Source organism: Tiliqua scincoides, chromosome 5 (genome assembly GCF_035046505.1).
Source record: "Tiliqua scincoides isolate rTilSci1 chromosome 5, rTilSci1.hap2, whole genome shotgun sequence".
In the NCBI taxonomy this organism is placed as follows: Eukaryota; Metazoa; Chordata; class Lepidosauria; order Squamata; family Scincidae; genus Tiliqua; species Tiliqua scincoides.
This window is the reverse complement of record NC_089825.1, coordinates 119,358,841-119,373,093: the sequence shown is the minus strand read 5'-3', so window position 1 is coordinate 119,373,093 and position 14,253 is coordinate 119,358,841. Positions and strand designations below refer to the sequence as shown.

General features: G+C 48.8%; 1 protein-coding gene and 1 pseudogene across 1 annotated transcript in view; one reads left to right on the top strand and one right to left on the bottom strand.

Moving 5' to 3' along the window:
- Positions 1–860: 860 nt before the first annotated feature.
- Positions 861–14,253, bottom strand: part of SLC17A7 (solute carrier family 17 member 7) — a 47,508-nt gene continuing 34,115 nt past the window's right edge. The window contains exons 3-12 of the mRNA XM_066630342.1: positions 12,395–12,513; positions 10,787–10,901; positions 10,146–10,233; positions 8,903–8,989; positions 7,848–7,990; positions 6,246–6,395; positions 4,724–4,856; positions 3,439–3,549; positions 2,137–2,264; positions 861–1,214 (exon numbers count right to left, since the gene is read on the bottom strand). Coding sequence (XP_066486439.1) covers positions 861–1,214; positions 2,137–2,264; positions 3,439–3,549; positions 4,724–4,856; positions 6,246–6,395; positions 7,848–7,990; positions 8,903–8,989; positions 10,146–10,233; positions 10,787–10,901; positions 12,395–12,513 — 1,428 coding nt within the window. The remainder of the gene's footprint in view (positions 1,215–2,136; positions 2,265–3,438; positions 3,550–4,723; positions 4,857–6,245; positions 6,396–7,847; positions 7,991–8,902; positions 8,990–10,145; positions 10,234–10,786; positions 10,902–12,394; positions 12,514–14,253) is intronic.
- On the top strand, positions 5,055–5,174 carry LOC136654830 (5S ribosomal RNA; annotated as a pseudogene).

Here is a 14,253-nt window from a genome sequence, read left to right as displayed (position 1 = left end):
TCTACAGTGCAAGGAGGTGATTTGGGCACAAGGCTGCTAAAGGCTTAAGGTTATCTGCCTTTCCTGTTTTAAACTTCCCCAGAGAGATTCCTCGTGGAGAAATGGTTGCTTTCTTTCTCAGAGGGGAGAGGGGGCCCTGGTCTGACGCGTGGAAACTACAAGGTGAAGGATGGGGGTATCCAACTAAGGGACCAAACAGCTGAACTGAATGCCATCTCCTAATTCCCGGTAGGGAGAGGCCACAGAGGGAAGACAGAATGGAGACTGAGTCACATAGGACACTGGCAGTAGCTCTCCAGGGTGCCAGGTAAAGGTCTTCACCAAGGTCTTTAGTTAAAGGTGCGTGAGCTCCTTTAACTAGGACTTTCCCTGGGAAAGGAATCCCTGCAAAGCACATGCTCTGTCACCATAGTATGGATCCTCCCAGCTCTCACTTAACCTAGGGCCCAGGTCACGTCACAGTGTTGCAGCCGTGGGGGGGGGGGCAAGGAGAAGGATGCCATTTCACACACCACCCCCTTGTTCCAAGAGCCACACCACTGCACTACAACTAGGGGGTGAGCACAATGGTGTGTACTGGTGAGGCTGCTGTCATGGCAATACACTGAAGCCTCTGGAAAAGGAAGGAGAAGAGCTTGGAGTATGGGTCCTTGGGTCGTACCAAGGCATAGGAGGCCAGGAGTGGGCGGTTTTCAGTGGGTCCAGACCAACGCACCAGAACTGAGGGGGTGGAGAGAGGAGGAAGAATGGTCAATTGCAGGGGAGGGGGAGAATAAACCTGAATGTAGGCCTTTCCCCCCCACTCCAGTGAACTGAACCAAGGCCCCAGCATCCCATGAGGGAGGAGGGATAGGGCGCCTCTACGATAAGTCCCGCTCTCCTGGTGTGCCATACATATATGAATCCTTGCCGGGCTCCTGTACGTATTCCTCCTTCTTGTCCCAGTCAGCCGTCCAGCCTCCATTGGCAAAACTGGTGCTTTTGGTGGCACCGTAGCCCCCACCTCCCCCACCCCCTGCCGCCGCCATCCGGGCAGCCTCGTCCTCCTCGTCAGCCAGTTCGTCCTCATTGATAAAGCCACACTTCTCCTCGCTTTGTTCTTCAGGCTCAGCCCAGGGCTGCTTCTCACCAGAGGCAAAAACCCCATAGAAGATCACCCCGCCGTAGTGCACCAGCGAGGCAATGAGGAAGACATACTGCCACTCCTCCCGCGTCTGTGGAAACAGGAAGCAGGAAGTGAAAAAGCAGACCATTCAGAAAGGATCTTTAAGGAGGCGGGCCGGAACCCGTTCCCCAGGACTAAGCATTGATGCATATGTTGTGCAGAACCAGATTCAACTCGATTAGACCAATTGCTCCTAATTAGGCCCTGCACCTAAGGGCCCCCCAAACTTGGGTAATCTAGTCTTGTCACAGCAATACATTGCAACAGGCACTTAACACCACACTGCTAGCTGTATAAAGAACAGCAACTATTTTAATTTTCTTCTGAATTTTTTAAAAAATCAGCTAACAGCTTGATTAACGTTTAACTGTAGAAGCTACTGGAATGCACGTAAAGATGTTCAAGAATGCATCGAAGTGATGCGGTGGAAAAGTTATTTGTTTAGTCAAATGACAGGGGGCAGAGAAAGAGGCGGATCATACGTGAGAATATAGAAAAATAGAACCACACTGGATGCTAGCTTCAGTGGCTTTAAGAGCAGATTAAAAACAGTCATGCAGATGGTTTAATTAGTCACAATATTAAAATGGAACTTCCGTGCTCAGGGGCAGTATACCCCTAAATACCACTTACACAACAGGGGCATACAGTGGGGGAAAGCCTGGTGCATTCATGTTCTGCTTGCAAGCTCCCCAAAGGCATCTGGGGAAGCAGGGTGCAAGATGAGATGGGCTCCCACTGAGGCATTGTCAAGTAGGCTGAGTCTCCTTTCTAATTTGCTTGCACAACTTTCCTGTGGGGAAGTCTGCCTGATTTTCACATGTCACTGTGGGCTTCATAGTCTCCCTTATGTGCAGGAATAGAAATTATGGGGAGGAATTCCATGTGCATGCTTGCATACACACGCACACACACACACACGCATGCACAGAGAGAGAGAGAGAGAGAGTTTCAGGACCATTGGTTCCTACCTTGTGTTTTGTCATCGCTCCAACAATGAGTGGACACACCATACCCGACAGTGTCCCCACACCATTGGAGATTCCCATAAGGATACTGGCATATCTAGGAGCGATGTCTAAGTGATTTACATTGAAGCCTGGGGTGGGGAGAGATAAAAAGAAACTTAGGGTCATATACTCCCAACCTTTGGAGCAATATAAATCAGAGTCTGCACATAATTGTGGACGTGCTGTTGACTTCACGCACTACTATGGCATGCTCCCCAGCAACTGAAGTGGGCATACACGGTCACAGTAATTTAGTGTTCGATTACTATACAGAAGTGCAGAAATGGTTTTCTGCTTCTGTGAGATAACTCCAGCATTCCTCGGCAAAAATTGAACTGCTACTCAATGGTTAGGTGTGAACCTCTGTCTTGATTTACACGGTTTTCTAATTATTACTTCTCCAAAGAGGTATCATCTTTATTGCAACATAGATGGACCATTTGGACAACCACTGTATTCAAGCCACTTGTCCGACTGTTTCATCTTCACCTTTAATCAGGATTTTAAATCTGATTATGCACATGTCCACCTCTTCATCTTCTGAAACAGAATGCAAATATAACTGCGCATGAATCTGGACTGCAAAAACACATCAAAACCTCTCCAGTTCTCACAGGCAGAGCGAACATATCCATTGTGTATACGAAGAGATCAACAAGCACAATGCCCAGTGGTCCTGAGCAATATTATTTTATTAAACAATATGTGATCACCAGGCAAATCCGCAGAACACTAGATTTCCATTGGCTGGTGAGAAAAAAAAGATTAAGCCAGTTCTAGCCATCTTTGCTTGGGTGGCCACAAAGCAATATTAAATCTGTTCTGCAGTGGATACAATGGACTGCAATCTGGGATTGCTTCCAAACTAGTCCTTTTCTCTGAAAGTGCCACCTTTGCTCACTCTCATTTTACAGAGCATCCAGACAACTTCACTGCCAGATCATTGCATTAAATGCTGGTGCAGGGCGGCCAGCGCAGGGGGTTAGAGAGGGTGGTGGGAGGGAAGCTCGGGAGTGTTATGGGGTGGGAAGGGGCAGAGACAGCAGGATGGGCCTGGGAGGGGGCTTAGCAATTTAGGCCAGATCCTAATCCCCCTCCTGGCCACCCCGCGGTTATGCCAGGCTTCTTGGATTCGTGCCACTGATTTTGCTGGTGCAGTTTTGAGTAGCCCCCATGGGGTAGTTGGTAAGGGGATAAATATCACTCCCATTGCACTCCAGCTGGACACCTTCAGGTGGCCCAGCTGCCCAAGATCTTACTTACCTGAAATAGCAAAGCCACTGAAACCCACTGCCAGGACAAGGAATGAAATTGCAACCCCTTTGCTGTGGGAATAACCGACCACTAAGAGCAGCGTGGCTTCCATGCCGAAGCCTGGAGAGAGAGAGAGCAGTAGAGATTTTAATCTTCAGAGTGCCAATGCTGTTTGGTCCTGAATCACAACTACAGCTGTACCTATTTTGCACTTCCAAACACAATCCCACTGCACAATAATTAGGATACACATAAGAACATAAGAGGAGCCTTGCTGGATCAGGCCAAAGGCCCGTCTAGTCCAGCTTCCTGCATCTCACTGTGACTTACCAGATGCCTCTGGGAGCACACAAGACAACAAGAGACCTGCATCCTTCCTTGCATCTAGCCTTCAGAGATAGGCTACCTCTATAACCCAGGGGCTGCATGCAATCATTTGTGTATATGTGCATGTACAAAGTCAAATTTTAGCTCCTGAAATGGGCTATAGTTCAGTGGGGGCTGTAGTTCAGTTTTGCATGCCGTCCCATGTTCAACCCCTGGCACAAAGGATCTTGGGTAGCAGGGGTAAAAAAATACCCTCTCACTTGAGATCTTGAAGAACGGCTGCCAGTCAGTAGATGGTCTTGGCTGCATAGACCCATGGGATGAGTCAGGTAGATTCTTATAAGCTCATGCATATCCAGTGCCTGCAATGGGGCAAAACCCTGAGCTGAGTGCCCCCTGATAAGAAACTAGGCACTACTACTGGCTGAGGGTTCAGGGGTTGGCCAAGTGTGTCCTCCAGTGGGTTGGGCCCTTGGCCAGTGTCCAATCTGGCCAATCTCTGACACCACCCTTGTGACTGGAAATAAAGGTTGCCACTTTTTGAAGAGTCGCCCGTAGGAGAGATTGCAAAGGGGAGAACATAGGGATGGTCAGTGGCAGGACGTGTAGGTCACGCATGTGAAGACTTTCCATACCCACGTTACAGAAGCCCACTGAAACCTTCTTAACTGCTCACCCCAAATATTTTGATGGATTCTATTTTCTTTGCTACCATGCATGCTTGAACCTTGCTGTTTACATATTTTAAGGCAGCAATTTTCAGAATTCAGCGCAAGCGGCTGAATTCTCTGTGAACTGCCTGGGTTCCCCACTCTGCAGTGCAGTCATAATACAGGCACATGCAGATGACCAGAGCTTCTTCCCACTACCAGGCCAGCTTTTGGCCTCTCTCCCCTATCAGGATGTCCTCCAATCCCAATTCCTCAACCCTGGGCCTTGGCTCCGACGGTGCCCCCTTCTCTCTCACCCCCGCAGTTCATCATCTTGCGGACATTTGTGGTCGACATGATCCTCCGCGTTCGCAGAAAGTCGGCAATTTGGCCCCCAATGGGTACGATGATTGTCATGACCAGGTGGGGCAAGGCTGAGAGCATACCCACCTGTGTGGAAAGAAGAGAATATGAAGAGCTATTGCGGGGATCTAGTCACAGGAGATGCTGGAAAGCAGTTCAGAAAATTCTGATCGTGTGGCAAGGCAGGAGCAGTAGGGAGACAACTCTCATTCCTTCTCCTTTTCAAAAGCACAAATTATTTTGTAGCACCAAACTCTCATTCCAAAAGGATCTTGTTTTTCAACAGTTGACAGCAACTGTTACCCTGCACATGCCTAATCTCATCTGATCTTGGAAGCTAAGCAGGGTCAGGCCTGGTTAGTACTTGGATGGGAGACGGCCTGGGAATACCAGGTGCTGTAGGCTTATACCAGAGGTGTCCAAAGTTTTTGGCAGGAGGGCCACATCATCTCTCTGACACTGTGTTGGGGGCCAGGGGAAAAAAGAATTAATTTACAATTTAAAATTTAAATAAATTTACAGAAATGAATTTATTAGAGATGCAACTTATATGAATGAATGAAGGTCTTGCAATAGCTCGATGCCTATAAAAGGCCTTGCACAAAGCGAGGCTGGCCTTTCCTTTGCTGCCGCTACTACATCACAGACATGAAACAGCAAGCAGTGGAGGGAGCCCTCATTCCACAGCTCACGCAAGAGGTCAAACAGTTGCCCTCACACTGAGAGCAGTTGCGTCGGGCCAGTGTGGGCTTCAACAAATCTCCGGAGGGCCAGAGGCTCATTGGAGACTAGGGGCTCTCTGAAGGCCACATTGAGAGGCTTAGAGGGCCGTAAGTGGCCCCAGGGCCGGGGTTTGGGCACCCCTGGCTTATACCATAGTCTTTCGAGACTGAAGGTTGCCAACCATTTACTCTGCATAATTTTTGAAATTTGGTTGTGTTCATTTATGAATTACTGCATTCTTGTTTTTTTTTCCCATTCAAACTTGTTAACCTTGGTTGGGTTTGTAGTTTTTTTTTAAATCTACCTGATTGCTAGATTTCTGAGCTTGTTTATTTGTGCAATGAATTTCTAACAACATGAGAACAATGGAAAACCGCTCTGCACTTGCTTAGATCCACTTTTCTTTCCTGCCAATACGAGGGCAGAGAAAAAATAATCTCTGCTCAGCGATGATAGGCCAGCGATTGTCAACCCTTTTCATGCTCTCACAGCACACTAACAAGGTGCTAAAATTTTCAGGGCACACCATGAGTTTTCTGACAACTGACAAGGCACACTAAGCTGTCGGCAGGAGGCTCACATCCTCCAATGGCCCTGCTAATAAATGATTCTCCCCCAAAATCCCACAACACAGCCGCGGACCATTCACGGCACATCAAAGTGCCATGGCACACTGCTTGAAAATGGCTGACGATCTCCCCGTTTTCTAGCCCAACACAGATGACCGACCCTCCTCCCCCCACCATTTCTCACCTTGCTGATTTCAAAGCCAAAAACTTCCTCAAAGTAGGCTGGCTGGCTAATTAAGAGCAAATAGAAGGTCCAGCTCCGGCAAAAGTTGGCCACAATAATGGCGTAGACGGGCATGGATGTGAAAAACTGACGCCATGGAGTTTTGAATTTCTGCCACGATGGAGGAAGAACAAGAGGTGAGAACCTTGACAGAGCAAGCCTCCCCTCCACTGTGCTCTCAGGAAGCCCAGAGATCATCCATGGCCTCAACGTGGTGCCTCATTCAGGTGTTCTCAGTGCAGGGAGATTCTCCCCCCCCCCCCCACTTCTCTCTCTGCTCTTGGTATGTCACTGCCCGAGACCTTTGCCCCTCCAGCTCCATCACCAAAGTGAATTCCCAGTCACGGAGCTGACCGGGGCACTGCCCCCGGGGCACACCGGTTGGCCTGCCACTCCCTCCGTCCCAGAAGTCATTGCAGTGACGTGATGATATCAGCACCATTATTTCAGAGCACTGGGGCAAAGCCGGCCACTTTCAAAGAAGCAGGCAGGCTTCGCTCTGACCGACATTGCTGAGAATGACCGTGGGGGCGGGCAGGGGACAGGCAGACTTTTCCCAGCAGTCATTGCTCTGAGTGGCTAGGCTGTGAGTGAGGGGGGCAGGACCGCAGTGCCTGGATCACTGCAGCAGGTGCAGCATTGCCACCCCCAGATGAGTGCCGTCCAGGGTCACAGCATCCCTGTGCCCACCCTCAGCTGCAGAACTGTGCATCCCCCTCCCTCAGATGACTCCACTCTTTTTGCCTGTTATGCCTGGAACTGCCTCCCATACCTCTTCCTGCAAATCCCTCCTCAAAATCCAACTTTTCTGTGAGATCTTTGGTGCAACTTCAGAGTCTTCAACCCTTCATTCCTTCCTTTCCATACAAACAATGGGCAGCCCAATCCTAACCTGTGCTGGCACAGCTGGGCCGTATGGCCTGTGCTATATCCAGGGCAAGTTAGGAGGTCTACTCAGGGTAAAGCCCCTAAAACCTGCCCAATGGGGCTACTCGGTTCTCCACCAGCGATATTGGGAAGCTCCATCTAACGCTGGCAGGCCGGGGAAGGGAGATGATACAGAGGAAGCCTCCTCTACTGATCCCGCCACCTTCCCAGGTCTGTCCCACTCCTTGTCCCACCCTGTGCCTGTCCCTTCAACCACCCACCTCTGGAATGCCCTCCCACTGCCCTCTCCCAGCTCCTGCACCACTCAGCACTTTATTCACCAGTGGCCAAAGGCTCAGATTCAGCAGTGGCAGTCCAGCACAAGCTTTCCTGCTGGCACTGCTGGTTCATGAATAATCAAACATGCTTTTTGGCATGTTTGTGACACACTAGGTTGGTGCAGCAGCTGCTGTGCTGGTGGAGCCAGTGCTTAGGACTGCACTGTGAATTTCTCTTTATATTCTTCCCTGCTTACTCCCACCCCCATCTCTCTGTTTCCTCCCCTGTGCTGAATTTTAGATCGTAAGCTCTTTGAGGGCAACAACTACATCATCTTAAGTGTGTCTAGTGCTTTACAGAGTATTAAAAAAGGTAAAAGGTAAATACAAAAGTACCAAAGTAAATAGAGACACTCACCATCAGGGGATTCATCAGACCAGTGGTCTCTCCAATACTTTCTTCTATGTACTTCCTCTCTTCTTCCGTGATGGTTGGGTGCTGTGCAGGACTCTCATAGGAAACCATCAGCCAGAAGATGTACCAGAAGATGCCAAAGCTGCCTGCCAAGGGACAGAAGTACATGATAGATTGGAGCAGTGATTTTCAATGTTTTTCTTCTCATGGCACTCTGACCTCTACGGTCTTCTCTATGGTCCTCAACTCCTGTGATGTCACTTCTAGCTTATGGGAGACTCTTTCTGGTTCTGTGGATCTATTTCTAGGGTAACTGTCTATAGCAGGGGTGCCCAAACTCTGGCCCGGGGGCCACTTGCGGCCCTCGGGGGCTCTCAATCAGGCCCTCAGGGAGCCCCCAGTCTCCAATGAGTCTCTGGCCCTCCAGAGAGTTTTTGGAGTCTGTGCTGACCCAACGCAACTGCTGTCAGCAAGAGGACGACTGTTCGACTTCTCACCTGAGCTATGGGACAAGGGCTCCCTCCACTACTTGCTGTTTCATGTCTGGAATGCAGCAGTGGCAGTGAAGGAAAGGCTGGCCTTGCTTTGTGCAAGGCCTTTTATAGGCCTTGAGCTACTGCAAGACCTTCATTTATTCATATAAGTTCCATCTCTAATATATTCATTTATGTAAATTTATTCAAATTTGAAATGTAAATTGATTCGGCCCCCAGACACAGTGTCAGAGAGATGATGTGGCCCTCCTGCCAAAAAGTTTGGACACCCCTGGTCTATAGTAACGAATTGTCTGTCCTTCTTCCTCTGTGGTAGAGCCCCTACTACAGTTGCCCTAGAAACAGAGCCACAGAACCCCGAAGAGTTTTCTCAGTGATTTTCAACCACTGTGCTCCAAATTCCTATGGCGCACCTGCAGACCTTTTGCAGCACACCAATGTGCCATGGCACACCAGTTGAAAATAGCTGGATTGGAGGGATCTTTGTTTTGATGCAATCGGGGATGCACAGCAGAGAGACGTGATATCAAAGCTACTTCATTTGTTTGTCTCCTGTTCTCTTACCGTATACATAGAACACAGAACTCCATCCTGAATACTGGACTAGAATCCCAGCAAGAGGCATCGCCACCACAGCCCCAGCATAGGAGCCTGCAAAAGAATATGGGAAAGGTTAGCCAGATGTGTGAGTCAGGATTCCTAGCTCCTATCGGCCTTTGTTCTAACTCTAATCATAGGCTGACATTTCGGTCAACTTGGCTTTGTTGAGCTTCTCTCATGAATAGTAGCTCTTTGTTGAGCTACTCTCTGGACCCCACAAAGGTCCAGAATGTAAGCCCCCCCCTTGCACAATTTCCTGTTCAATTTGTTTTTCAAATCATGAACATAAGAACATAAGAACAGCCCCACTGGATCAGGCCAGAGGCCCATCTAGTCCAGCTTCCTGTATCTCACAGCGGCCCACCAAATGCCCCAAGGAGGACACCACATAACAAGAGACCTCATCCTGGTGTCCTCCCTTGCATCTGGCATTCTGACATAACCCATTTCTAAAATCAGGAGGTTGCGCATACACATCATGCCTTGTACCCCGTAATGGATTTTTCCTCCAGAAACGTGTCCAATCCCCCTTTAAAGGCATCCAGGCTAGACGCCATCACCACATCCTGTGGCAAGGAGTTCCACAGACCAACCACACGCTGAGTAAAGAAATATTTTCTTTTGTCTGTTCTAACTCTCCCAACACTCAATTTTAGTGGATGTCCCCTGGTTCTGGTGTTATGTGAGAGTGTAAAGAGAGCAAAGAGTGGTGACCAGAGAGCAAAATGAGAAAATTAGGTCCTTTTTATCAGACCAACTAGGACCAGGTGCCATTTGGCTCCTCCCCTCTTAGGAACTACCTCCATCAGTAGTCCTTCCACTTGGCCGCCCTGACCAAAAGGTGAGATGGTGAGGCTTCCTCCAGCAATTTGACTGGGACCAGCTACCATTCATCTCCTCCCTTACAGAACTGTGTCATGCATAGGCCACGTTGTGTGAATTTGCCAATTTTTTTCTGCCTTCCTTGCTTTTTTGTATCATATTTATTAATTTGAAAATAATTATTTTAAATGGCAAACCTTTAAGTGAGTTGACACAGAATTGCAGTATGGAAATATAGTAAATAACTAGTCTTGAATAAATAAGATCCAGCAGGCCGGAAAGAGACTCATGTCAAGTTCAAGACATCCAAAATGGTGGCGTCTGATTTGTCCCTTCAACTTTCCTCCCAATACGGTTTGCTTGCCTGATAAAAAGGTTACCTTACCACAGAAGGCTGTTGTTGCCAAGCGACTGCGTTCCAATGGGGGTGCCCATTTGCTCCAGATACCATGGCACGCTGGGTAGGTTACTCCCTGTTGGTGGTGGACACAGAAAGTTACATAAAGACTGGGGCTAACCATTCTTCAGGAGGAAAAGAGGCAGGGCAGAAACAAGCTCTTTCTCTTACCTGTAATTCTGCCCTACCTGAACACTCCATCCATCTTGCAGAGAGGTTTAGATGGCTGGAGGCAGGGGTGGATCCAAGCAGGGTGTCATGTGTGAGTGGTCTCCCCCAAACGTTACACAAGTGGGAAGGGGGCTAGCTGGGATGGGGAGCAGTCCAAGCATGGCTGGGAGCCCAGGTCTATCCAGCAGATAGATCTGGGTTTCCAAGTCCAGGCGAGAGCCCAGGTCTACTCACTCAGCAAACCTCGGCCACAGAAGCCAGTAGATCTGGGCTCCAAGTCTACCGATCTAGTTGACCTGGGCTCTAAAGGTAGTGTTCATTGCTTCCCCCCCCCCCAACACAAATGCTGGATTCGTCCCTGGGTGGAGGGCAGTGGTGCTTTGCTGATGGGCTGTGGGGTTCAGAATGTGTAGCTACTGGGGGTTGGTAAGAAAGTGTGGAGATGTGGAGAGCCTTACCTCTACAAGCCCTTGCAGGATCCTCACAAAGATAACACAGCCATAGTGGACGCGAGCAGCGGATGGAATGAGCACGTTCAGAGTGGATGTTGCCACAATTGCAAAGCCAAAGACCCTGGGAGTTAAAAAAAAATAATCGGTATTACAAATATGAATTGCAGATAAGGTAACTGGTGACTCTTGCCATTATAGTTAGGACATTTTTATTCTATCTTCCTCGAAGATGCTCAGGGTGGCAAATATAATCTCCCCCCACTTCAACTGAGTATAAACACTGTGTGATTAGGTCCGTTTGGGAACAGTTGGGTGGGAGGAAGCTATTCACGTCCTCCATCTTGGCAGGAGTGTTGGGTGTAATATTCAGACTGGCCCCTAAAAGAACTTTTACACAGACCTGAGCCAAAAAGAGAACTTTCAATCCAACTAGTGAAAGGGGGCAAAACTACTCATACCCTTTCCCCTGTCTTTACTAACGCTGCTTATGTTTTGAAGCAGCTGGACCTCTCCTGGCGGCTGCCAGTAGGGGAGTAGGGGATACAAATTTTTCCCAGGATGCCACATTGGAATGACAAAGCATCGGGGGGGGGGGGGATTCTGGGGAGAAAAAATTGACAGCTGCCAGGAAGGCTACTGAGTTGATGGTGAAAAGTCACCTCCTACCTCCAAAAAGATGCCAAAATGCCCTCTTATTGTTCACACAAGATGTATGGGACAGCAGAAAGTTGGCGGGTTTGTGTGTGTGTGTGTCGTAAACTGATTGTTGACCTCAAACACATAGAATAATTTTTTGCACTCTGAGCCAAAGACCTTCTGGGCATTCGGAGCTGGACAAATTGGCCTGACAAGCCAGGTAGTTGCAAACCTTGGAGAAACTCCTAATTTCAAGGAGAAGAAAGTGCAGCTGGCTTCAGTTGGACTGAGGCCTCAGTGTCTTACTTGATATAAAGGTGGTACACATCACGTCATGATCTGCTTCTACGTGAGTGGTTCCCAAACTTATAAGCACCGGGACCCACTTTTTAAAATTACGCTCTATCAGGACCCACCTAGCTTTATGAGACTTTAAAAAATAGCTTCACTTTAAAAAATAGTTTCACCAGTTGCTCAGGCCTCCATTTTTATCCATTTTACTATGGTGGGGGATTGCCTTCTGGAGCGTTTGTTGAGCCCCATGTTCATCAGATCTGGACCATTCTGGTGGCCCTGTATTCCCCTTTACCTGGCCTTTGAGAAGAGCTGAGGCATGTCCACCTGCATGTGAGTAAATGCACGCATGTGGCTCAGTTTTGTTTTCCATAGAGCTCAATACATTTTCCTTGTCAGCTGTCAGGTTTTCAGTTTCGTGAGCCACCAAAAATTAGGTTGCAATCCACTGGTGGGTTTTGACCCATGGTTTGGGAACCACAATTCTACACTAAAGGGGAAATATTTATCCAGTCCTAATGATCAATAAAATCCTGGATCCTGCACATGATCCTGCATAACGTTTCAAATATTACATCCACAACTCTATACCATCCCATAGCAGGTGAGGATCCCCACGGATAGCCACACACACACACACACACACACACACACTGCAAGCAACACACCCCACTCAACTCTTACCTGTTGGCAGCAAATTTCTGTGCTATGAACCCCCCTGGGATCTGGGTGACAATATAACCCCAGAAGAAGGAGCCGTGAATCATGCCCACCGTCTCTGGATCCCAGCTGAACTCCGCTTTCTGAAGAGGGGGGAAGAAGAAACAAGAGGGGGAGAGGTGGGCAGCCAATCCCCGATCAGAGCCAGCGCCCCCTAGAGGGAAAACCAGGACTTAATTTGAGTTGGGGTACAGTCCCGGAAACCATGTCCCCTGCCAGGTCTCCAAAACATGTGAAATCATAGTCTAGACCAGGGGTGCCCAATCCCCGGCCCTGGGGCCACTTGTGGCCCTCAAGGACTCCCAATCAGGCCCTCAGGGAGCCCCCAGTCTTCAATGAGTCTCTGGCCCTCTGGAGACTTGCTGGAGCCTGTGCTGGCCTGATGCTCTCTGCGTGACGGCCAACTGTTCGACCTCTCACCTGAGCTGTGGGACAAGGGCTCCCTCCACTACTTGCTGTTTCACGTCTGTGATGCAGCAGTGGCAGCAAGGGAAAGGCTGGCCTTGCTTTGTGCAAGGCCTTTTATAGGCCTTGAGCTATTGCAAGACCTTCATTCGTTCATATAAGTTCCATCTCTAATACATTCATTTATGTAAATTTATTCAAATTTAAAATGTAAATTAATTCTTCTTTTTTCCTGGCCCCCGACACAGTGTCAGAGAGATGATGTAGCCCTCCTGCCAAAAAGTTTGGACACCCCTGGTCTAGACAAGAATGTCCCTGTGGATGTGGCGAAAGCATTTCTCTCGCCACTAAGCAGAGCCTCCCCCACCATGACTCTGGGATGAAGAGGAGTAGCTTTCAGATCAGAGGTGTGGCTCCCAAGCAGGCTCTGTTCACCCCCCACTCCCAGCCCTCACCTCTTAAGTTTTTTTTATTTTTCCAAGAAATTAAGCACTGCTGGATGTCCTCTGCATCCCATTCTGGGCTGCCTTAAGCCAACTGACCTGTCCCAAGTCTAGAGCAGTCAGTATTTTTATGGGCAGAGACTTTGCACCCTTAACAAGTGTAAATCTGTGTCTGAAGGACTGTGGTCTCCTGCCCATGTATTACAATGAATGGGGGGACCTGATCCAAGTACCCTCCAGAAGTGATGTAGGTCACAACCAGTAGCAGTAGAACCCTCTCAGTCATGGCACCCTAATTGAGGAAGGTCATATTCACATTCACCTGGCATATTCACCTGGTGCCCTCATTACTGTCTTTAGATGCCTAGGGATGGCTTATTCATTGGCTCACATCCAAATCTTCCTTTGGAGGAAGAAGCTGGATCTCAAGGAAAGGCACCCGTGGATACAATCTGGTATAAAATTAATAATAGACATTGGTTTGCGTCCAAAGGTGCTCTTTTTCCAATCAAGCACCTTCCTCGATCAAGTTTTTAAGTCACTTTTAGTTTATTTAGTTTTTAACTGCTGTTTTGAAGAATTGGCAGCATGTAAAGAAATCCTAGGATAAAATTACCTTCCATCAATTAATAATGTATATACAGCCCAATCCTATTCCCCCCCCCCCACTGATGCAGTGGTGCTGAAATGCCTAGTGCTGCATCTTGGGGGGGGGGGCAGTTGCGGAGGTCTCCTCTGGGTAAGGGAACGATTGTTCCCTTACCTGGGGGTAAGCCTCCGCAGCATGGGGGGCGGGATGCTTGTACAGGTCGGCATGAACTCACAACACAATACTGAGTCTGGGAAGGAGGTTAGGATTTGGAGGCCAACACTGTCACTGAACCCACCCCCTTCCTGGGCCTGATCCACCCATCCCCCACCCCATCACCACCCCGTTCCAACTCCTGTGTGCCAGCTTGCATGCTGCCAGAGTGC